Source organism: Manis javanica, chromosome 2, assembly GCF_040802235.1.
Source record: "Manis javanica isolate MJ-LG chromosome 2, MJ_LKY, whole genome shotgun sequence".
NCBI lineage: Eukaryota > Metazoa > Chordata > Mammalia > Pholidota > Manidae > Manis > Manis javanica.
The window spans coordinates 205318797-205342110 of record NC_133157.1 but is presented as its reverse complement, the minus strand read 5'-3'; the positions used below and the strand labels follow the sequence as shown (position 1 = coordinate 205342110).

General features: G+C 40.9%; 1 protein-coding gene across 4 annotated transcripts in view; it reads left to right on the top strand.

Moving 5' to 3' along the window:
- LOC118969742 (uncharacterized) overlaps positions 1-23314 on the top strand; it is a 203064-nt gene that overhangs the window by 163087 nt on the left and 16663 nt on the right. For all 4 annotated transcript variants that reach the window (XM_073230051.1, XM_073230054.1, XM_073230053.1 and 1 more), the window contains one exon: positions 213-274. In XM_073230051.1, the coding sequence (XP_073086152.1) occupies positions 213-274 (62 nt within the window). The remainder of the gene's footprint in view (positions 1-212; positions 275-23314) is intronic.

The window sequence follows — 23314 nt, the reverse complement described above, 5'->3', positions numbered from 1 at the left end:
GTATTTACAAGATTACAGGGACTGAGTGCATTCTAAACACATTCCTGATTCAATACATTTCTATTTAATCTGGGCAACATACCATAGACTGAAAAGGAAGAGTGTGCACACCGATTGTTCCCCATATAATTGGAATTGGGTGTTCTCTTATTGTCTTGATCAGGTTTCTAGCACAGCGTGACTTACTGATTGATGACTTTGTTTTGTTGTAGGGGAGCTATCCAGTTTGGGAAGATTTCATAAACAAAGCAGGAAAGCTACAGTCCCAGCTTCGGTAAGTAGAGAAGTGTGTCATCTCCAGGATAACGGCAACATCCTTGGACAAACAACGGAATAGGTTGGACCCAAGATACAGATTGAGGTTAACTTTGAAAGTGTTACAGATATGGCCTCATGTATTGGGTTTTAATTTGAGCATTGCCACTTATTAGCCATATTTATGGCTCCCAATTCCCACATGTAAATTGAACTCATATCTGTTCTGCTTCCTTCCACGGGAATTTTGGGAGTCACATGAAGTATTATATGTAAGATAATGGCAGCATTCATGTAGTGCTCAGTATGGGCTGGGCATATGTTAATTAAATTTCACAACCCTGAGGTAAGTACAGTTTATTGTCCCCATTTTACTGGTGAGGGGACTGAGACACAGATAAGCCAAATAACGTGGCGAGTCACACAGCTAGTAAGCGGCAGAGTAGGGATTTGGACTTAGTTTAGCCCCAGAGTCCATTCTTCTTACTGCCTATCCTTATAAAAGAGTTCAGAATTCAGCTTTGACTATTGTATAATTCGATTTACATGAAATATCTAGAAAATGCAAGTCTGTAAAGACAGATACAGATTATTGGTTGCCTGGGGCTAGAGGTAGAAAAGGAGATTGGCCCCAAATGGGCACCAGGGATTTTTTGGGATCATGGAAATGTTCTAAAATTAAATTATGGTGGTGGTTGCATAACTCTAAATTTACTAAAAAATCATTGAGTCTTACACTTAAAAAGGGTGAATTTCGTGGTATACAAACTATGTCTCAATAAAGGTGCTTAGAAACCAAGATCTAGTGGTGATGTACTCTAAAGGGCTGTTATTGCTGCCTCGTCTTGTGCTTGTACCTGTATCGTTTGATATGAGATAGAAAATGTCACCTTCTTCCTGTTAAGGTTATATGCTTTTAAATCGCTGGGGATGGGGTGGGATGGGCACAACAAAGCGATCGTTTCCACGACCCCTGTTAAGGTGCACGGGTGGTGATGTTGGCTGGTTTGCATGTATGGGGATGGTTTTCTGGAGGACAAAGCAGGTAGGTGTTTCCTAGGACAGTAAGCCAACTGGATGACAGAGGAGGGAGGGATGACATGAGACTTGGGCCTTTGCCCCTGGACACCAGGGTTACTGCCCAGGGCTTTAGCTGTTGGGCTGGCTGGTCCATGGCTGCCTGTAGATCGGGAGGGAGCTCAGGAGAGGTGGGTCTGTCCCCTCCGTTCCTTCTGCGTATATAAACAAATGTGTCTGGGAGAATAATATATAGAATGATAAGTGGAATAATAAAGTGCATCTATATGATCTTTTTCAAAAGGTAGCCCCAAGGAAACATTGTTGCCATGCTTTACTACGCAGTATATTCTAGCTGTCTTTCTAGGTACCTAGAAATCTACCTCATTCTTACTAACAGCCAAATGGATTTCCAGTGTCTGGATGTCACACAATTTAATCATTCTATTGATGGATATTTAGATTATCTCCATTTATTTGCTGTTACAAAGTACACTGCAATTAATGCCCATGTACACATCCATTTTTGGAGATGTGTGTGTACTCTCGTAATGGTATATACACATCCAAGTAAACAACCTGTAGAAAATGCTTCAGGCTGTTTTGGTTGTTGGCAGAAGATACATTTGGGCTTAAAGTCACTAAATGCTGTAACTCTTGTAGAATTTGCAGTTTGATATCTGCCCTCTACAGAGCCCTGTCTCTTGCTTAGAGCTTTAGATGTAGCCTTTGAGCCCTTGTAGGAAGTGATAGAAAGGAAGCGCAGTTATTCTAAAGTGTACCTCTTTGGGACAGGCATCCAGAATCTCAAGGTAGCAGGTCCCTGGTTTCCAAAATATTAGCATTCCAAATTGTTTCTCAAAGGAAACTGCTCTGAAAGTTCTTTGTCCTTTTTAACAAATGTTTTACACTAGCCATTAATACAATTTATTTAGGAAAGGCTTTTACAACTAGTTACTACAAGAGCAACATCAATCTAATCATTATATAATTGTTAAGAAGAATGTGGAAGTAAGTTAGAATTTTTTTTTTGAGAGGGTATCTCTCATATTTATTGATCAAATGGTTGTTAACAACAATAAAATTCTGTATAGGGGGGTCAGTGCTCAATGCACAATCACTAATCCATCTCAAGCCTAATTCTCGTCAGTCTCCAATCTTCTGAAGCATAACGAACAAGTTCTTACATGGTGAACGAATTCTTACATAGTGAATAAGTTATTACATGGTGAACAGTACAAGGACATTCATCACAGAAACTTTCGGTTTTGATCACGCATTATGAACTATAAACAATCAGGTCAAATATGAATATTCGTTTGATTTTTATACTTGATTTATATGTGGATCCCACATTTCTCCCATTATTATTATTATTATTATTTTTATTTTTAATAAAATGCTGAAGTGGTAGGTAGATGCAAGATAAAGGTAGAAAACATAGTTTAGTGTTGTAAGAGAGCAATTGTAGATGATCATGTGTGTGCTTGTAGACTATGTGCTAATCCGAGCTAGACAAGGGCAATAAAACATCCACGGATGCAGAAGCTTTCTCTCAAAACAGAGGGGGGTGAGGTTCTAAGCTTCACCACTGTTGTTCCCCAATTTCTCACGTGATGGCCCCCCTGCGACTGTGCCTGTCTTAGGTTGTTCCTCCCTTGAGGAATCTTACCCGTCTCTGGCTAACCAGTCATCTTCCGGGGCCATACAGGGAGATGTAAAGTTGGTAAGTGAGAGAGAAGCCATATTGTTTGAAAAGGTTAGCTTTTTACTTCTTTGCAGATTTATGCCCTGTGGCTTCTATGCCCAGCACTTGTCTCGGGGTATCTTTACCACCTGGAGGAATTATGATACTCAGTAAATTCGATATGAGGCACGAATTCTATTTAAGGGTTGTAATTAGGAAGGAAGAAGAAAAGCTATAGAGGTAGCAGACGGAAGAAAACATGGGAGGATTATTTCTTTGACATATCTTCTTGTAGAGTAACTTCAGTATGTATAGGTTTTAAACTACTAACTAACTTGCGCACACATATTAACATAATAGGAATACGGTGACATAAAGCAAATCTATAAGTTAGAATTTTTTTTAAAGGGAAGAGTATAAGGCATGATTGTTATGTTTATTTAGGTTGTCAAGCTAATATCTAGGTTAATAACTAAGCTATAATGAAATTTAAGATTTGATTAGCACCGTGATACATAGTATAGTTCTATATCCTTTTGATTTTGTACTCTGGAAGGAATATACAACTTGTGTTCAATATGAAAATACACCTTTTTCTGTATTGGCCACAAGATTCAGTGTCAAGCATTCAGTAGATGTAGAATGCCATACTTTGCAAACCAGTATCTCCATTTTCTTCATGTCCGTAATGGACCAGTACATGTTCTGTGACAGGAGTGGAGAAATGGTTGAAATGACTGGTTTCCAGTTGTATCGGCTACTTTTAAAAAAAGAAAGAAGAAAATCAACAAAGGCAAGGGGAAGGCTTCCCACCCCTCTTCAGCAGAGGTAGCGGCATTGGGGAACAGCCCCTGTAATTCCCGCGCCCTCCTGCCCCGGGCCTCGGCTCTCCCTCTGGCGCGGGAGCACTGGGCTGATGAACGCTCCATCGTAGCACGGGCTGTCTGTGGCCCCTGCGTCATCCGCTGTGTCGGCAGGGGCCTGTGAAGAGCCTGGTGCTCTGTGACTTCCCTTTCTGCCTGCTTCTGTGCCTCTGCAGTTACCTCAGAGCTTTGAGAGGCCATCTCGGGGATGCTTAGATGATACGCCAAACCCAGAGTGAGGCGTTCAAGATTCTGAAATGGAAGGAAATGGATCCCCAGCCGACGACATCATCTTTAATGTCCCCAAACCTTTATACATCACTTATAAAAATGGGCACAGTTTTAATATTGAAAATCACCACAACTTATATTGAATAAGTAATACGGGCTGAGTTCTGTTCTGAGTGCATCACATATATTGAGTCTTTATTCTTAAACAACAAACCTATGAGGCAGGTGTTCATGATCTCCATTTTAGATGATATTGGGACAAAGAGCGCTTACCTAAATCAAGGTCACACGCCTAGTGGTGACATGAGTCTGGCCCAGAGCCTGACTTCAATCATTAAATTGAGTCCTTATGTAAGGAACTCCTGGATTTAATATAAACCTATATTTGCTTTTAGAGTTACTTGATCCTGAATGCATGAAAAAATAGCTTCTTGGAATAGTAACTAGATTAGAAATTGGGTTGCCTGAGATTATAGGCTTTCCCAGTTATGTGACCCTGAGTAAATTATAGTGGTCCCCCCTTATCCATGGGGGATTCATTCCAAGCCCCCCATTAGATGCCTGAAACCACAGTTAGTACTGAACCCTGTATGTATTATTTTTTTCCAATATATGCATACCTAAGAAAAAGTTATGTATAAATTAGGTATAATAAGAGAATAACCACAATAACTAATATCAGCATAGAACAGTTAGAACAGTATACTGTAATATAAGTTAGGTGAATGTGGTTTCTCTCAAAATATTGTCCTGCACTTGCCCTTCTTGTGATCACGTGAGATGATAAATGCCTACGTGATGAGATGAAAGGAGGTGAATGACAGTGACTCACGTAGGCATTGTGACTTAGCATTAGGATGCTATTGACTTCCTGACAGTGTGTCAGAAGGATCATCTTCTGGACTGTGGTTGACCTCTGCTAAGTGAAACTGCCGAAAGGGAAACCTCGGATAAGGGGAGACTACTGTGTATTTCACTGCTCTGGGCTTTAATTTCCCCTGCTGTCAAAGGGGCTTTCCCAGAACAAAGAGTCCTAGATGATCACAAGTAACTGTTTCAGCTCCAGTATTCTATGATTTTAAATCTTGTTTTGGCCCTATTGAACCCATAAAATATGAATGAAGTTGGGTGGTCTAAATTTTCTGTTATCTTTAGAGTTTCCAGTTTGTGCTGAAGACAGAGGGAGAGGAGGAAGCAAAGTGAAGCAGGGGATGATGGGACTGTAAATTAAAATACCAAAGAATAGTGGAGGAGGTGGTGAAAATGGAACCTCCTTCCTGTGCTGGTGATCTGCAGGCTGCTCTTTGGGAATGGTGGGTTTGCAAGGCTGACACGGGCTCTATCCCACAGACTCTGGGGAGCCCATTTGGTTTGCTAGGAGGGCTTGGCAGCAGACAAAAGCCCTTCAGCTCTCTGCCCATGTGAGAGTCAAAGTCTCACTGCTGTAATGTGGGCTTTGGAAAGTAAGAATGAAGCTATGAAAAATCACATTTGTAGCTGGTGCAAGTGGGAAATTGGCTGGGCAAACCAGTTACCTGGAGAAGGTTAGAAGAGAAATGTAGAGACTGTAGTTGGGCATTTTGATTGATTTGAATTATTAAAATAACGCCCCTTCTCAGACTTGTAGTAAGTGCAGGAGGAGAGCTGGTCGAAGCTAGATGTCTTAAGACAGCCGTAGACAACCACATGATCAGAGGTGTATGACCAGTGAGCCTGCATTGCCAGCGTTCTGTACTGGGTGAAGAAAATATCTGTGGCTTACACTGGATAGAACTGTTATGGTTCTTAAAAATATATTACATGTTTTTAGTGTGGATTACTTGTTTTTAATGTAAATTTTTTTCAATGCCATCGTCTCCAGATTACAACCACTCAAGAAGTTTGTTTTAAAGTACAGATTTCAGTTCCCTGCCTTATACCTATGGAATCAGAATAACTGGGTGGGAGCTAGGAATTGATTTTTCAGTGTTTCCCAGGAGATTTTGCTCCTGGGTGAGGTTTGTTCTGTCACACATGACCTCTCCCCATCACCTACCCACCCAATAACATCTCTATTCAGGACAGCCGTTCCACGCACAAAGAAATGCTCATGGCTCCTTAAAGCCCTTAAAACCTTTGATGCCTGTCTTCTTGGACATGTGCATTCGAGACCTGGAATGCCCTTCCCAGTCCACCTGACTCTGCCTCCTTTAGATACTTGAGGATCTTCTGCTTGTCTTCCAAGAGCCCATTTGTGTCATATCACCTGTGAAACTTATGTCCCCCTCCCACCCCAAGGTAAAGGGGGTCTCAGACCTCAGGGCACATGCTTCTGCTAGAAAGTTCATCTCACTGTGTCACTGTTTCCCCCATTAGACTGCAAACACCCTAGGGCAGGGCCTACATCCTTCTCTCTAAGGAGCCCAGACACCCAATGCTAAGTATTTAAGAGGGCTCAGATAGTGTTTGATGAATGAGTGACTGAATGTGCACAGCAGCTGCCACCCCCACATAGACCTAAGTGAATCTGGGTGGGAAAGACTATCACCTCTGGGAGCAGGAGGTTGGTGGGATGGGGGCTTGGCTAGATTCCACTTGGGAGTTCAGAATTCAAATTTTGGTGACCCCTAACTGAGGTTGAATTTCATGGAACATGGGACCTCATATTTCAGCCTAGCTGAAGAAGGCCTCCTTTTTCCACGATTTCCCAGGAAGGGGTCAGGTGGGTCCAAGGCAGCTCCTCTGCTTTGGCTGGAGTCATGGGGGAGGAGGGGCCAGGAAGCAGTTGGTGACCAGAGGGGTTTTGTTTGTACCCGAGTTTTATTTTAACAAGGTTGTTTGAGATTTCACTGGCCCTTACCTTCTGATTTGACTTTGGAATTCAAGTTGAGCTCTCTTTCAAATAATTAGAGCCTATGATTTCTATCTAGGAAGCTACTTTGCTGCAAACTGGGTGAAATTTATCTTTAAAAGTCATTAAAAAAAAAAAGGCTCATCTTGCAGCTCTGGAATCAAATATTCTTTGAATATGACCTTAAAGGAATGTGGACAAATTCATTCATTGATTAAAAATGAAAAAGCCTAATATGGTAGTCTGCTGAACTATACATGTGGCTATGATCATGAACTGGTTTTGTATTTTTATAGGCCAGTTCTGCTTTCTGAGGTATTTTTGGTTGTTGTCCTAAAGATTCTTGCAGGGAAAGAGAACGTAAGAGTGTTTGAAGCTCAGTTGTGATTTTTCTCTAAGATCTGAGCTTATTGTTTTGAAAAATTCAAGTATAGTATATTAGCTTTTCTGACAATCTTATTCCAGCTGGGGCTTTACAGATAATACTAGGAAAAGAAATCTATCATAAAGCATTTCCTGGAGCCTGGAGAAGTTTTATGGAAGACTGGGCTTAATTTTACTTACAGCCTGTATATAGTTGTCATAAGGGTACCTTAGCTCAGATTTCCTGGAGCCTGGCCCATCTCAGATGTCCAGTAAACAGTTGCTGATGTTTATGAAATTTATGGAGTGAAGCATTTCATAGCTCACTGGCAGAGTGGATGGACCAGCAGCTATCTTCTGTAGTATTCTTTTTTTCTTTCACTTAATTATCATTAATCTAAAATTACATGAAGAACATTATGGTTACTAGACTCCCCCCTTCACCAAGTCCCCCCCGCCCCTGACAAACCCCATTACAGTCACTGTCCATCAGCATAGTAAGATGCTGTAGACTCACTACTTGTCTTCTCTGTGTTGTACAGCCCTCCCTGTGCCCCCTATGCACTATACATGCTAATCGTAATGCCCTCTTTCTTTTTTCCCACCCTTATCCCTCCCTTTCCACCCATCCTCCCCAGTCCCTTTCCTTTTGGTAAGTATTAGTCCATTCTTGGGTTCTGTGATTCTGCTGCTGTTTTGTTCCTTCAGTTTTCCTTTGTTCTTATACCCCACATATGAGTGAAATCATTTGGTACTTGTCTTTCTCCGCCTGGCTTATTTCACTGAGCATAATACCCTCTAGCTCCATCCATGTTGTTGCAAATGGTAGGATCTGTTTTTTTTCTTATGGCTGAGTAATATTCCATTGTGTATATGTACCACATCTTCTTTATCCATTCATCTACTGATGGACATTAAGGTTGCTTCCATTTCTTGGCTGTTGTAAATAGTGCTGCGATAAACATAGGGGTGCACCTGTCTTTTTCAAACTGGAGTTCTGCATTCTTAGGGTAAATTCCTAGAAGTGGAATTCCTGGGTCAAATGGTATTTCTATTTTGAGCTTTTTGAGGAACCTCCATGCTGCTTTCCACAATGGCTGAACTAATTTGCATTCCCACCAGCAGTGTAGGAGGGTTCCCCTTTCTCTGCAACCTCACCAACATTTGTTGTTGTTTGTCTTTTGGATGGTAGTGATCCTTACTGGTGTGAGGTGATATCTCATTGTGGTTTTAATTTGCATTTCTCTGATGACAAGTCATGTGGAGAATCTTTTCATTTGTCTGTTGGCCATCTGAATTTCTTCTTTGGAGAACTGTCTGTTCAGCTCCTCCCATTTTTTAATAGGATTATTTGCTTTTTGTTTGTTGAGGTGCATGAGCTCTTTATATATTTTGGATGTCAACCCTTTATCGGATCTGTCATTTATGAATATATTCTCCCATACTGTAGGGTACCTTTTTGTTCTATTGATGGTGTCCTTTGCTGTACAGAAGCTTTTCAGCTTGATACAGTCCCACTTGTTCATTTTTTTTTTTGTTTCCTTTGCACAGGGAGATATGTTCATGAAGAAGTTGCTCATGTTTATGTCCAAGAGATTTTTGCCTATGTTTTTTTCTAAGAGTTTTATGGTTTCATGACTTATGTTCAAGTCTTTGATCCATTTCAAATTGACTTTTGTGTATGGGGTTAGACAGTGATCCAGTTTCATTCTCTTACATGTAGCAGTCCAGTTTTGCCAGCACCATCTGTTGAAGAGACTGTCATTTCCCCATTGTATGTCCATGGCTCCTTTATCATATATTAATTGACCATAAATGTTTGGGTTAATATCTGGAGTCTCTGTTCTGTTCCACAGGTCTGTGGCTCTGTTCTTGTGCCAGTACCAAACTGTCTTGATTACTGTGGCTTTGTAGTAGAGCTTGAAGTTGGGGAGTGAGATCCCCCCAACTTTATTCTTCCTTCTCAGGATTGCTTTGGCTATTTGGGGTCTTTGGTTTTTCCATATGAATGTTTGAACTATTTGTTCCAGTTCATTGAAGAATGCTGTTGGTAATTTGATAGGGATTACATCAAATCTGTATATTGCTTTGGGCAGGATGGCCATTTTGACGATATTAATTCTTCGTAGCCAAGAGCATGGGATGAGTTTCCATTTGTTAGAGTCCTCTTTAATTTCTCTTAAGAGTATCTTATAGTTTTCAGGGTATAGGTCTTTCACTTCCTTGGTAAGGTTTATTCCTAAGTACTTTATTGTTTTTGATGCAATTATGAATGGAATTGTTTTCCTGATTTCTCTTTCTATTAGTTCATTGCTAGAGTATAGGAAAGCCACAGTCTGTGTGTTAATTTTGTATCCTGCAACTTTGCTGTGTTCGGATGTCAGTTCTAGTAGTTTTGGAGTGGAGTCTTTAGGGTTTTTTATGTACAATATCATGTCATCTCCAAATAATGACACTTTGACTTCTTCTTTACCAATTTGGATTTCTTGTATTTCTTTGTTTAATTGCCATGGCTCGGACCTCCAGTACTATGTTGAATAACAGTGGGGAGAGTGGGCATCCCTGTCTTGTTCCCGATTGCAGAGGAAAAGCTTTCAGCTTTTCACTGTTCAGTATGATGTTGGCTGTGGGTTTATCATAGATGGCCTTTATTATGTTGAGATACCTGCCCTCTATACCCATTTTGTTGAGAGTTTTTATCATGAATGGATGTTGAATTTTGTTGAATGCTTTTTGCAGCATCTATGGAGATGATCATGTGGTTTTTGTCCTTCTTTTTGTTTATGTGGTGGATGATGTTAATGAAATTTCGAATGTTATACCATCCTTGCATCCCTGGGATGAGTCCCACGTGGTCATTATGTCTGATCCTTATGATGTATTTTTGAATTCGGTTTGCTAATATTTTGTTAAGTATTTTTTTCATGTACGTTCATCAGGGATATTGGTCTGGAATTTCTTTTTTGGTGGGGTCTTTGCCTGATTTTGGTATTGGGGTGATGTTGGCTTCATAGAATGAGTTTGGGAGTATTCCCTCCTCTTCTATTTTTTGGAAAACTTTCAGGAGAATGGGTATTATGTCTTCTGTGTATGTCTGATAAAATTCCGAGGTAAATCCATCTGGCCCTGGAGTTTTGTTCTTGGGTAGTTTTTTGATTACCACTTCAATTTCTTTGCTGGTATTTGTTTTGTTTAGATATTGTGTTTCTTCCTTGGTCAGTCTTGGAAGGTTGTATTTTTCTAAGAAGTTGTCCATTTCTTCTAGGTTTTCCAGCTTCTTAGCATATAGGTTTTCATAGTAGTCTCTAATAATTCTTTGTATTTCTGTGGGGTCCATCGTGATGTTTCCTTTCTCGTTTCTGATTCTGTTGATGTGTGTTGATTCTCTTTTTCTCTCAATAAGTCTGGCTAGAGGCTTATCTATTTTGTTGATTTTCTCAAAGAACCAGCTCTTGGTTTCATTGATTTTTTTTCTATTTTATTCTTCTCAATTTTGTTTATTTCTTCTCTGATCTTTATTATGTCCCTCCTTCTGCTGACTTTAGGCCTCATTTGTTGTTCTTTTTCCAATTTTGATAATTGTGACGTTAGACTATTCATTTGAGTTCATTCTTTCTTCCTTAAATATGCCTGGATTGCTATATACTTTCCTCTTAAGACTGCTTTTGCTGCATCCCACAGAAGTTGGGGCTTTGTGTTGTTGTCATCATTTATTTCCATGTATTGCTGGATCTCCATTTTAATTCGGTCGTTGATCCATTGACTATTAAGGAGCGTGTTGTTACGCCTCCATGTGTTTGTGAACCTTTTTGCTTTCTTTGTACAATTTATTTCTAGTTTTATACCTTTGTGGTCTGAAAAGTTGGTTGGTAGAATTTCAATATTTTTGAATTTACTGAGACTCTTTTTGTGGCCTAGTATGTGGTCTAATCTGGAGAATGTTCCATGTGTATTTGAGAAGAATGTGTATCCTGTTGCTTTTGGGTGTAGTGTTCTGTTGATGTCTATTAGGTCCATCTGTTCTAGTGTGTTGTTCAGTGCCTGTGTGTCCTTACTTATTTTCTGTCTGGTGGATCTGTCCTTTGGAGTGAGTGGTGTGTTGAAGTCTCCTAAAATGAATGCATTGCATTCTATTTCCTCCTTCAGTTCTGTTAGTAGTTGTTTCACATATGCTGGTGCTCCTGTGTTGGGTGCGTATATATTTATAATGGATATATCCTCCTGTTGGACTGAGCCCTTTATCATTATGTAATGTCCTTCTTTATCTCTTGTTACTTTCTTTGTTTTGAAGTCTATTTTGTCTGACACTAGTACTGCAAAACCTGCTTTTCTCTCCCTATTGTTTACATGAAATATCTTTTTCCATCCCTTGACTTTTATTCTGTGAATGTCTTTGGGTTTGAGGTGAGTCTCTTGTAAGCAGCATATAGATGGGTCTTGTATTTTTATCCATTCAGTGACTCTATGTCTTTTGATTGGTGCATTCAGTCCATTTACATTTAGGGTGATTATCGATAGGTATGTACTTATTGCCATTTCAGGCTTTAGACTCGTGGTTACCAAAGGTTCCAGGTTACTTTCCTTACTATCTAAGAGTCTAACTTAACTCACTTAGTATGCTGTTACAAACACAATCTAAAGGTTCTTTTCTATTTCTCCTCCTTTTTCTTCCTTCTTCATTCTTTATGTATTAGGTATCAAATTCTGTACTTTTTGTCTATCCCTTGATTGACTTTGAGGATGGTTAATTTAATTTTGCATTTGCTTCGTAATTACCTGTTCTACTTTCTTCACTGTGGTTTTACTACCTCTGGTGACTTCTATTCAACCTTAGGAACACTTCCATCTATAGCAGTCCCTCGAAAATGGACTGCAGAGATGGTTTGTGGGAGGTAAATTCTCTCAGCTTTTGCTTATCTGGAAATTGTTTAATCCCTCCTTCAAATTTAAATGATAATCTTGCCAGATAAAGTAATCTTGGTTCCAGGCCCTTCTGCTTTATGGCATTGAATACATCATGCCACTCCCTTCTGGCCTGTAAGGTTTCTGCTGAGAAGTCTGATGTTAGCTTAATGTGCTTTCCTTTGTATGTGATCTTATTTATCTCTCTGGCTGCTTTTAGCAGTCTGTCCTTATCCTTGATCTTTCCCATTTGAATTACTATGTGTCTTGGTGGTGTCTTCCTTGGGTGCCTTATGTTGAGAGATCTGTGGATCTCCATGGCCTGAGAGACTATGTCCTTCCCCAAATAGGGGAGGTTTTCAGCAACTACCTCCTCAAAGACACTTTCTATCCCTTTCTCTCTCTCTTCTTCTTCTGGTATCCCTATAATGCAAATATTGTTCCACTTGGATTGGTTACAGAGTTCTCTCAATATTCTTTTATTTTTAGAGATCCTTTTTTCTCTCTGTGCCTCAGCTTCTTTGTATTTCTCTTCTCTAGTTTCTGTTTCATTTATTGTCTCCTCCACCATATCTACACTGCTTTTAATACCCTCTATTGTGCTCTTCAACGATTGGATCTCCAACCTGAATTCATTCCTGAGTTCTTGGATGCCTTTCCGTACCTCCATTAGAATGTTGATGATTTTTATTTTGAACCCCTTTCAGGAAGATCACGAGGTCCATATCATTTAAATCTTCTTGGGAGTTATATTAATTTTACTCTGGACAAGGTTCTTTTGGCTTTTCATGTTTGTATATGGTGCCCTCTAGTGTCCAGAAGCTGTATTGTCTGGAGCTGCTCAGCCCCTGAAGCAATGTCGGGGGTTGCAGGGGAGCGGTACTGGTGCCTGAGGGGAGGAAAGAGCTGTTTCCCGCCTCCCAGCTGCTGTGCCTGTCTCCACTGCCTGAGCCAGTGGGCCGGGCATACAGGTATAAGTTTTTGTCCCAGAGCAGCCAGATATGGATCCCTGCTTTCCACAAGCAGCCAGAATCCCAGTCTCCCCAGGAACTCTGCCTGTATTAACTTTCCAACCCGGTAGTCATGCGAGTCTCATGAAAGCACCCTGAAATGTAGGTTTGTGCTCCCAGCGCAGGACTCCGGAGCCAGGTATTCAGCAGTCCCAGCCTTCCACTCCCTCCCTGATGAGTTTCTCCTCCTCCCCCCAGTGAGCTGGGGTAGGGGAGGGACTTGGGTCCCGTGGAGCCACAGCTCTGGTACGTTACCCCATTCGCTGAGGTCTGCTCTTTTCTCCAGGTGTGTGCAGTCTGATGCCGTCCTCTTTCCTGTTGCTCTCTCAGGATTAGTTGTGCCAATTAAATTTTCTAATTATATCCAGTTTTAGGAGGAAGCCTTTGTCTCTCACCCGCCATCTTTAATCCCATCTCTCTGTGTTGCTACTTTTAATGCTAATTGAAGGACCTGTTTTGCTCAGTGCCCTGTATTAGGCACTTAGGGGAGAAGCTGATAATGCTCTGCCTACTAAGTCGGTGCCTTCCACAGGATGGCTCACAGTCTGATCTGGAGATGAAACACCTGAGATGCACCAATCAAGTTGTTCCATTCAAGGGCTGTGGACAATTTAAGGGCTGTAGGCAGGTGATGTGCAAGTAAGTGCCTCACTGACCAGAGTGAACACTGTTACAGAGGAGGAGAGTGTCACAGTGAGTGGGGGTGGCCAGGGGAGGCATCTAGGAATGTGCCAACACCTTAGGGGAGCATGGAAGCTCCACCTGGCTGCTCCTTTCTTGTGCTTCATCTCACTTTCCTAGTGGCCACACCTACTGCATTCCAGGCATGCCACAGTGATTTAACAGCTAGACTTCTCAACCCAAAATGTATATGTCCATAATCTAACTCCAGCATTTACCAGCTCTGTGACCCTTGGTTTCAGTTTTCTTGTCTGTGTGATGGACAGAATAATAAAATGTAATTCAAAGTGTTATTGACTAAGTCCCTAGGGCCATGCCTGCAAGTCAGTATGCATCCAGTGAATATTAGCTCTCATTATTCCAAGCACTAGGCTGTGAAAAAACCCCTGCCCTTGTGCCTTTGCACATATTTCTCCTGACTGGACACTCCTTTGGCTTTGTCTATACAGTAGTATCATTCCAGCTTAACTCATGGGCACCTCCCTAGTAAAACCTTCCTTGATCTATCTTATCTCCTCTTTTAATCCTTTCTAGAAGATTTGACTCTTAATATATATATATGTGTGTGTGTGTGTGTGTGTACCTATTGTATATTGAACATCCCTCTATTATAAGCTGATTACATTGCATGGCACATTTCATTGTTGTGGAAATAAATGATGGCCAACTAAAGGAGAAAGGCAAAGTCTATTAATTCTGGCCTTGCTGCAGCAGGACAGTCAGCCACCATCATTCAGTTTTGGCAGAGACTCAAAGGCAGGCATAGGAATGGAAAAACTTTATACTGGAAAAAGAGGAAGGCTTCAGGTATGTCCTAAGCGGAGGCTGTTGGCCTGGGAAAGCTAGAGGCAGGCTAACCAGAAATGGGGTATCCTATGTGATATGGCCTTCTCTGCTTGGTTATAAGTTGGACACAGGGACAAAAATTAAGAAAGCTGCCAGTTAGTAATCAAATCCCAGATGTTTGGGGCCAGTTATTGCAGAAGCTAATGTTTAGTTTCCTGGATGACTATAAAGAGATGCTCTGGCTTCCTGCAAGTCTGACTTACAACAGGCTGGCTTTCTAGGTCATTCATTGTAGATAAGGGGCTGCTTTTTTAGGTTGCTGCAGATTGCAGGTCAAAGTTCTGTTTTTTTATATATGATCTGGCTATTGTCCATTTCTATATTCAGTTTCTCAACGTATTTGTCTATTTAAATTTCTTGAAATCAAAGAACAGGTCTTAGTTCTATATGTTCCTCCAGCATCTCACACAGTGTCAGATAAATGTTTGTAGGTTGGTGGTGGATGGAAGGATGGGCAGAAGAAAGGGGAGAAAAAAGAAGTGGCAAAAGGAAAGGAGGAAAAAAAGAGTGAAGAAAAAGAGAGACTTTCTGTGGAGGTAATGACATAAACAAAAGGATGGAAACTGGACTGAATACATATCGAAACACTGAGTAAATTGGCTTGACAGGAAGCAAACGTTCCTGTAAGTGTTGAACCAAGTTGATTTATAATCATTTCCTACACAGACCTCCCCCAGCAGAAGGAGTCTATCCTTAAGTGGTTGGGGGTTAAGAAGGTTGGAGAAATACAGCGAGAGACAGAGGTGATTCAGAAAATGATGGTTACAGTGGACCTCAAGTCCTTCAAAATGCGGTTGTAGTTACAAAAATAAACTTGTTTTGAAATATATTGTAGCTTTATTGAGCTTCAGGGAAATAATTTAATATACTACAGTGGCTCTCTTGAGATTTTCATTAGTTTTCTGAAAACCTTTATAAAGGATTTATATTTTATAAACCTGAAAGGATGGTCCCTTTGCTGGGAATTTGGTGCCAATTTTCTTGAAGACAGTGTGTCTGAATGTAATCCTTTCCTGACCATTTTTTCCAAAAGGTGTTCTGGGGGGTTGGGGTACGGATGGGGGACTGGATTATTAACTAATTCACCAGCAGCAAGGTTCTCTGATCAATTAAGTTTGGAGAATCTGTTCACTTCATCACTGCTTGAAGATGTATGGTGATGGTATTGCCATATTGAAGGTTCTGAAAACCTTGCTATTAAAAAGATAAATTAACTTCAAAAAAAAAAAGTTCATTTCCAAACTTTAACCACAGAATTCGGTTTCTGAGAAATCCCTAATTTTGTGAAATCCACTTGGGTAGTGCTGCTTTAAACTATGATTTTCATGGATGTCAAAAGTCCATGGATAAAATGATTCCAAAATGTGTCTGCATGTATTACCATAGTGCCTTTTTTTCTTACTTCAGTTTGAAATGTTCCTTTTTAACATTCCTCTTTTGATGCTCAACTTTCTAGTGAGATAATCAGAAGAGAGATCATTGTTTCCACTTTATAGCTGAGAAAATTAAGGCTCAGTGTGGTTCGTGTGATTAAAAATAAGTGAATGAAAATAAATGGACAGATGAGTGATTGAGTGTATCAGTAGGCCACACACTTATGATTGGTTTGGAGACTTCTGCACTTTACGGTTTGATTGATTTGATAAATGCCTTTGTTTGCTTCCTTTGAACCAAGCACTTTGCTTGTGAGTACAGAGATTATAATGTAAGGCAAAGGTCCTGACCTCAACAAACCCACAGGGTACCTGTGGAAAGAGAAGACAAATACTGATCAGAATGCCATTGCTATAACCAAGAAAAGTTCCAAGATGCTATAGAAACAAAAAGGAAGGCTTTGTTTATATGCGTCTTTGTCTAAATTAGGAAGAGGGGCCCCGCCAGTGGAGATAATGCGTGTGAGTGTGGAGTGTGGTAAGCAGGCCCCTTTGTGAAATGGAAAATCCATGACAGAGTGTAAGGCAGCCAGGTGAGAAGCACCAAGGTTAGGTGCTATTGACAGACTCTCTCCTTCTGCGTGGTGGAAAACACAGCTGTCAGCACTGGGGCACCCCAACTTTGTGCCCAAGGAGAGTGTTGTTTGGAGGAGAATGGAAAATCAACAGAGGCTACTAGAAGATGGTTCTTGAAGGATGATTGTTTAAGAAGTGGACCAGTAGATTGGAGCAGATGGAGGCAACTCCAGTTATGACTGAAGGCCCAGTGGGCAGTGAGTGGGCGGCACTTCCTTGGATCTGGTAGGGAGGCCAGTGTACGGGGAGGTAGGGTGTTGCTGAAGATGAATTCCAAGGAGGGCAAAGTACTGATTCAGGGCAAGAGTTAAAGGATGGGAAAGAGGTCCCTTCTGCATCTCTGTAGACAGAGCACAGGGGGCTGGAAACCAGAGCAGTTGCTCTTGGTGGTATTAGAAATATTGGCCAGTGACTGAAGTTTCCTATGAGATGCTTTCACAGTTATACATATGTATGGCGTAACTACGATAAGCCAGGAGTTTGAGGTGACCACAGGGCTATGGGGTGAGTGAAGAACAGTGGTGTTGCAGGGTAGCGAGGAAGGTCTCCAACCCAGCCAACAGTGGCAACAGGCTGAGTCTTGAGAATGAATAACATTGTGCCCAGGAGACAAAAGGGACAGAGCTTCCTCCAGCACAAACCCTCTCTCAGAATTAGAAGAGTCATTCTCTTTGAGTAAGTGAATCTCCAAAAGTATATATCCTCTGAGTGTCCAGTCAGACAAGTGTGTCCCTGCCTCCAGGGTACCACAGCCCTGGGACAAGCTGGCTTTTCAGCTAGTCACCATTGCACAGATAAGACCCTGGACAACAGTTTACCTACTCATGGTAGACATGAGTGGAGAAGGGCCTTCCAGGTAGTGGGAACACCAGGGGGAAAATTACTAAGGCCTGAAAGAGCGTGGGGGGAGTGGAAAAGCTGGAGAGGCTTATTTTTGCTGGAGGGTGCATAAAATAAAGCTGGAGAAGTAGGAGATGAGGCCAGGTTATAGCAGAGTTAGATCACGGAGGTCCTTGCTGTCACTAAGGAATTATGGGCTTCATGCTACAAGCCATTGGTGTGCTGCAAGACCATACAGTATGTCCAGGCCACTGCATTAGAATCTTCTTGGGCAGCTAATTAAATATCCTATTTGGGCTTTGCCAGATAGTACTGCATTAGAATCACTGACTGTGGGCCCCAGGCATCTGTATATGTCAGTTTCACCAGGTGACTTTTAAACCCAAGGAAGTCTGAGAACCATGTTCTGATAGCTGGAAAATTATAAGCAGAGAAAGGACTTTGATTTGTGTTCTGGAAAGATTGCTCTGGCTGCTGCGTGAATGTGGCATTGGCGTGGTCAAGACTTGTAGCGGGGTGACCAAAGGGAAAACTGATTAAATAAGCTAGACAAGGCATAGCAAGTATCTAAGCTGGACCTGCCTTAAGCACGTCTTCACCCAGGCACAGGTGCATCAAACTGTCACTGACATGGGACCCAACCTGGGTCCCATTATTAAAATTCCATGGGTGTGTGGGCCTCATTAAATTTTTCTTAATAATGATAGTGATTCAAAAAGATCCTCTCTTGGTACACAGATAATATCAATGATTCAAACATGAGTCAAAAGTACTTGGACGGTTTATTCATGCCTGTTTTCCTATAGTTAGTAGATTTTTCTCATATCCCTTTATTCATGATGCAGTAGAATTATTTTTTAACAACTCAGAACCATATTATTAATTGCATTCCACTTCAGTGGCAATAATAAATTGATCCAAACCAATCAATATCATACCTGGATGTAATTAGCCATCTACAGTAGTGGTGGTAGGCAGATGGTTAGTTATGGAGGAATTTCCGGTTAGATGTGTTAACTAATTAGGCTAAAAATCTTTTGCTAAAGATCTCCAGTGGACTAGACCTGAAAGTCAGAGCTGCATTTTAGGTCTAGGGTTACATACCAGAAACCTGGATCCTAAATTGCTCCAATTTGAGAGACCACTGGGTCATTTTGGATTACTTATACATATTGTCTCCCATAGATCCACCTGCCAGTCCATGAGACTCAGTCATTTGTAGGATGTTTTAGTCAAGGATCAATTCCTTCTCAAATTCAAGGGGATTTTGTCAGGGTAAGGGGGGCTCATTTAGAACTTGAAGGCAAGAGTTTAACAACCTCAGTGGAACTACAAAATCATTTGACATCTACCCTCAATTTCTTTTTATAAAATAGTACATTTTCTCATTTAATTTTTTTATGTAGGTTTGCTGTATTTTCCCTGTAGAGCAGCATGCTTGGTAAGGTACTTGTTTCTGATCTTTCATCTCTTTGGGTGCCCTATGTGTTGCCAATGGTTTCAGCCCCAGGCAAGTTCACTATGGATTCAGTGTGACCAAAGAAATTGACAGCAAAATGTTGTTTGGGGTGAAAGGGTTTATTACCCAGCTTGTTCTCCTGGCGGTAGGTTGAGCACTAATGTCTCTGCCTCCCCCCAGAGCACTGGGCCGAGCTCTCTATATAGTGCAATAATAGCTTATTGCCTAAAAGTGTGTTACATGAACTGGCCAGTTACATCATCAGGTGGTTTAAGTTCAGTGAGGATTCTGGCCATAGGAACCCCAACTTCCCCACACCCTAGCATCTGGCAGTGCCTCTGGGGTGTTTGGTTGACTAAAGGTCATGAAGGAGGGGTTCCCAGGCAGAAAGCCATGGAATATGATTCTTAGCTTAGAGGAAAGCCCCAAGAAATGCTCAGTCATTATCTACATTTGCCTAATGGTAAATCCAACTATACAACAAAATCTCTAAGCCCTCTTGAGCTAGGTTCCTACATGAGAAATCCTAGGTGTGAAAGAAATCCTCCCATCTTCCTCCTTACGCACACACACTTCCCATGAATTTTTGTTTAATGGGCTTCCCAGCACAGAAAATATTTCCTTATTTTGAATAGACCTGTCATGCATTTATACATATTTTTGTCTCTTTTTTTGGCAGTCCCTGTGTTATGCATTGAATATACAATTATTAATGGGAGGGACATAGTCTTTGATATTTAAGAACTTGAATTCTAGGAGACAAGATTAACAAAAGGTAGTAGCAAGCTATTGGCAATGCAGTAAATCAGGACTATGACAGTGGGGCTTGCAAAACTCTGGGGACATGGAGGACTGACACTTGGGTAGAAACTTGGCCATAGACCACAGGTGCCAAAATCAAGAACAAATTGAATTTACTTCTATGGTTTTTAGCCTTGGTAGCCCATGAAATCACCCAGGGTAGCTTTAAAACTAGCAGTGTCAGTATACCGTCAGAGACCAGTTAAATTAGGATCTCTGGATGTGGGGGTCTAGGCATTTGTATTTTTTAAAAATTCCCTGGGTGATTCTAATTGTAACCAAAGTTGAGAACCACTCATTTAATTAAATAAATATTCAGTGAGCACCTGTAATGTGGCCCTATTCTAGGCTCAGAAGGTACAGATCAGAGACAAAGGAAACATAACCTTTGTCGTCAGGGAGCTTATCATCTAGTGCAGGTGACCAGCACATTCATAGACTGTTGTAAAATAATGTGGATGTTTAGTGACAGAGATGTAGCTGGCAGAGCTGAGCTGAGTAAAGAGTGAATAGGACTATGTGTAGAAGAGAAGGGAATTTCAGGTAAGGTTGGAAGGAGGGGGTAAGAAGTTGGCCAGAGCAAAAAGGAGCAGTTGGTAAAAGAACATGATGTGTTCTAAGGCCTTCATGGAATGTCGTTGCCAAAGTGGGAAGAAATAGGATTTAAGATGAAAGAGATAGGCAAGCACAAAATAATGGAGGGATTTAAATGACACAGTGAGCAATCTGACCTGCAGTGAACAGTGTTCTCATAATGTACACCCAGGGTCTCCTGTCTCAGAATCACCTAGTACAGCCCCCCAGGCCCAAGGACCTGCAGAACAGAGTCTCTCAGGATGCTGGGTGAGAAGCTCCCCAGGGGATTTCAATGGTCACTAATTTTGAGAACTGTTGCTGTAAGATTTGGAGGCCCATGGAAAGGCCCTATCAGAGGACTGATACATTAAAGAAGCTGCCACAGTTGCCATCATAAAATGCCATGATTCTTTGGAAATAAATGAAGCTTAACAGACTTGCATATCCATCATACTGAGCTAGGGCTTGCAGTCTTGCTGCTGGAGGAACCTGGGGATTCAGAACCAGGTAAGAGTGAAATCTAGATTTTTAGGCTGCCTTGTGGGCTCTGCTCTGGTCCAGTAGGTGTATCTCCTGTTCATAACGGATTCTGGAATGTGAGAGATGATGCCAAAAAATACTTTTGTAGAAGAAAGATCATGGCATGCAGTGTCCAGAATCTTGGCTTCTCACTTTACTTCCAAATGTGTGAACTTGGTTCAATCACTTTACCATAGATTCCTTGACTCTAAGATGGAAATGATAAATAAAAATTAAATAGTATATGTGCATATTGCCTGTAACTTGTAAGGAGTTATAAGGTACCTCAGTTGGCTTTAGATGACTCCATTTTTAAAATGAATATTAAAAGAGCATTAAGATTATTAACAGCTGCTCTCTGTTCAGAGCTTAATATGTACCCAACTCTAAATTGAGTACTTCACACAAATTAGTTTATTTAATTTATTCATCAATCATGGAAAGTAGGAATGATATCCCCAAAGTGCGGACCATTAAAAAGTATTAAGTAATCTTCCTTAAATCCTTAAAAAGTGGATGGAAGCTTCAAATTTAAACCCAGGTCTTGCCAGCTCTACTCATGTTCCCTACTGGTGAGTTACATTCCCAGCACAGCCGTCTAGCTTTGAGATATCTACTTCTACTGTTTGAAGTTTGCCTTCAAGACGGTGCCTTTTCAATCAACTTCGCCCTCTGTTTGCAAAAATTTTCTGCATTATTATTACTTCTTGGGGATTGTTTACTCCCATCTCCGGATAGTGGATTGTTTGTTATGACAAGAAAAAAGAAAGAAGGGGAGTCTGAAGATATTGAAAAAATATATGAAACATGATGTGATATCCAGTTAATTGATGTTGCACTGGAGTGAAATCTTAGAGAACAGAACAAGCATCCATCATTCAACAGTGGTTAGGAGAAAAGTTGGAGAAAATTAGTTTTGCGAGCCTTTTCCACATGCTTTAGAAATTTGAAAACAACAGACACAGCTCAGAAGTCTTACTCCTAACCTTGGAAATTATTGGAAAACCAATAACTCACTGATATTTCTCCATTTTCTATCCATTCAACTATTTGCGTGCCCATCCATCCATCGATCCACCCATCCATTGTCCATATATTCATTTCCTTCTATTTTATATTCATTCTGTATAGTCGTTCATTCATCCAACATCAATTTAATAGTACATAAAGAGTGTTAGTTTTACACTTTAATTCAGCTAACCTTACTGAGTACCTATTATACACCAATGCATGGGAAGGACTTGTGCTTGAATCATTTCAGCCTAGTGTCAGGAGCTTTGTAGTGATGCAAGGAAATATGAACTCTCTCTGAGAAAGCTGCCGTTAAGGCACTGAGAAGACAGACAGGCCATGACTGTTTTTAAAAAACTATTAACAGAGAATACATAAGTAGTTGTAGTCCTTCAAAGATGAAACCACATACACTGTCATGCAGGAAAGAACACCATCAGGTTCTCAATAAATGTTTCTGAGAGCAAATGACTAAGACAGAAAATGAGAGAAATCAAGTTCTTCATCCACCAAGTTGTAGTTCAGACATTCCTCCCTTCTAGAAGCCTGGTTCCCCAGGGCCCAGCTTTCCCTGCCCATCTGTTTGCCCCACCTTCTCTTAAAGCACTTACTGCCTTTCACTTCATCATCTTAGTATGTCAGGAGATTGTGAGGGGAAGTGGTAGAAGCAGAGACTTTCAGGAAATATCATTTGGTTTAGAGTACCATCTCCTTTTCTTATCATGTGAGATATCCAAGACAATACTTTTATGAGTTAACCCTTCCTAATGTTTCACCCATTTTCTCAGCACTTTATGTGATCGGACTTAGTCCTCAGCACATCTTACCCTGGCATTTATGCTATTGCTGTCTCCATTTTACAGATATGTTAGGAGAGGCTTAAGCAGATTTCCCAGGTTGTTGTAAAAAATGGCAGAAACTATTTTCAAGTAGCTGCCTACAAAACACAGTTAAAGGAAATACATGTAATACTGCTACTGCATTCACTTAATTACTCGTCATGTCAGTCTCCTCCTCTGGAAATTAGGGCTGAAAATATTTACCCGGGAGAGCTCTGACCCAGCACTCCGGGTGGCAGTGTCTTGTGCAGCACGGGGCTCTGTGGCAAGCGAAGGAGAGTCCAAGGCCGCTCTGCTACGGCTTCCTTGTTTCCTCCCAAGATGCCAAGCTCAATTCTACATTTGTCATCCTCAGTCCTGCATGTAATCCTGTATCCTTAGATCTTCGTGGGCCGGGTTTCCATTCACCAGTCAGATCTCAGCAGATTGTCATCTCATTGTACAATTTCTCCTGATGACCCTAAAACAGAAGCCCACGCACATTACTTTCTATAAGCTCTGAGCTAATTTACTTTTCTTCATATCCTTTTCACTGAGGCGAAATGTTTGTTTATTTCATTATTTGGCTATATTTT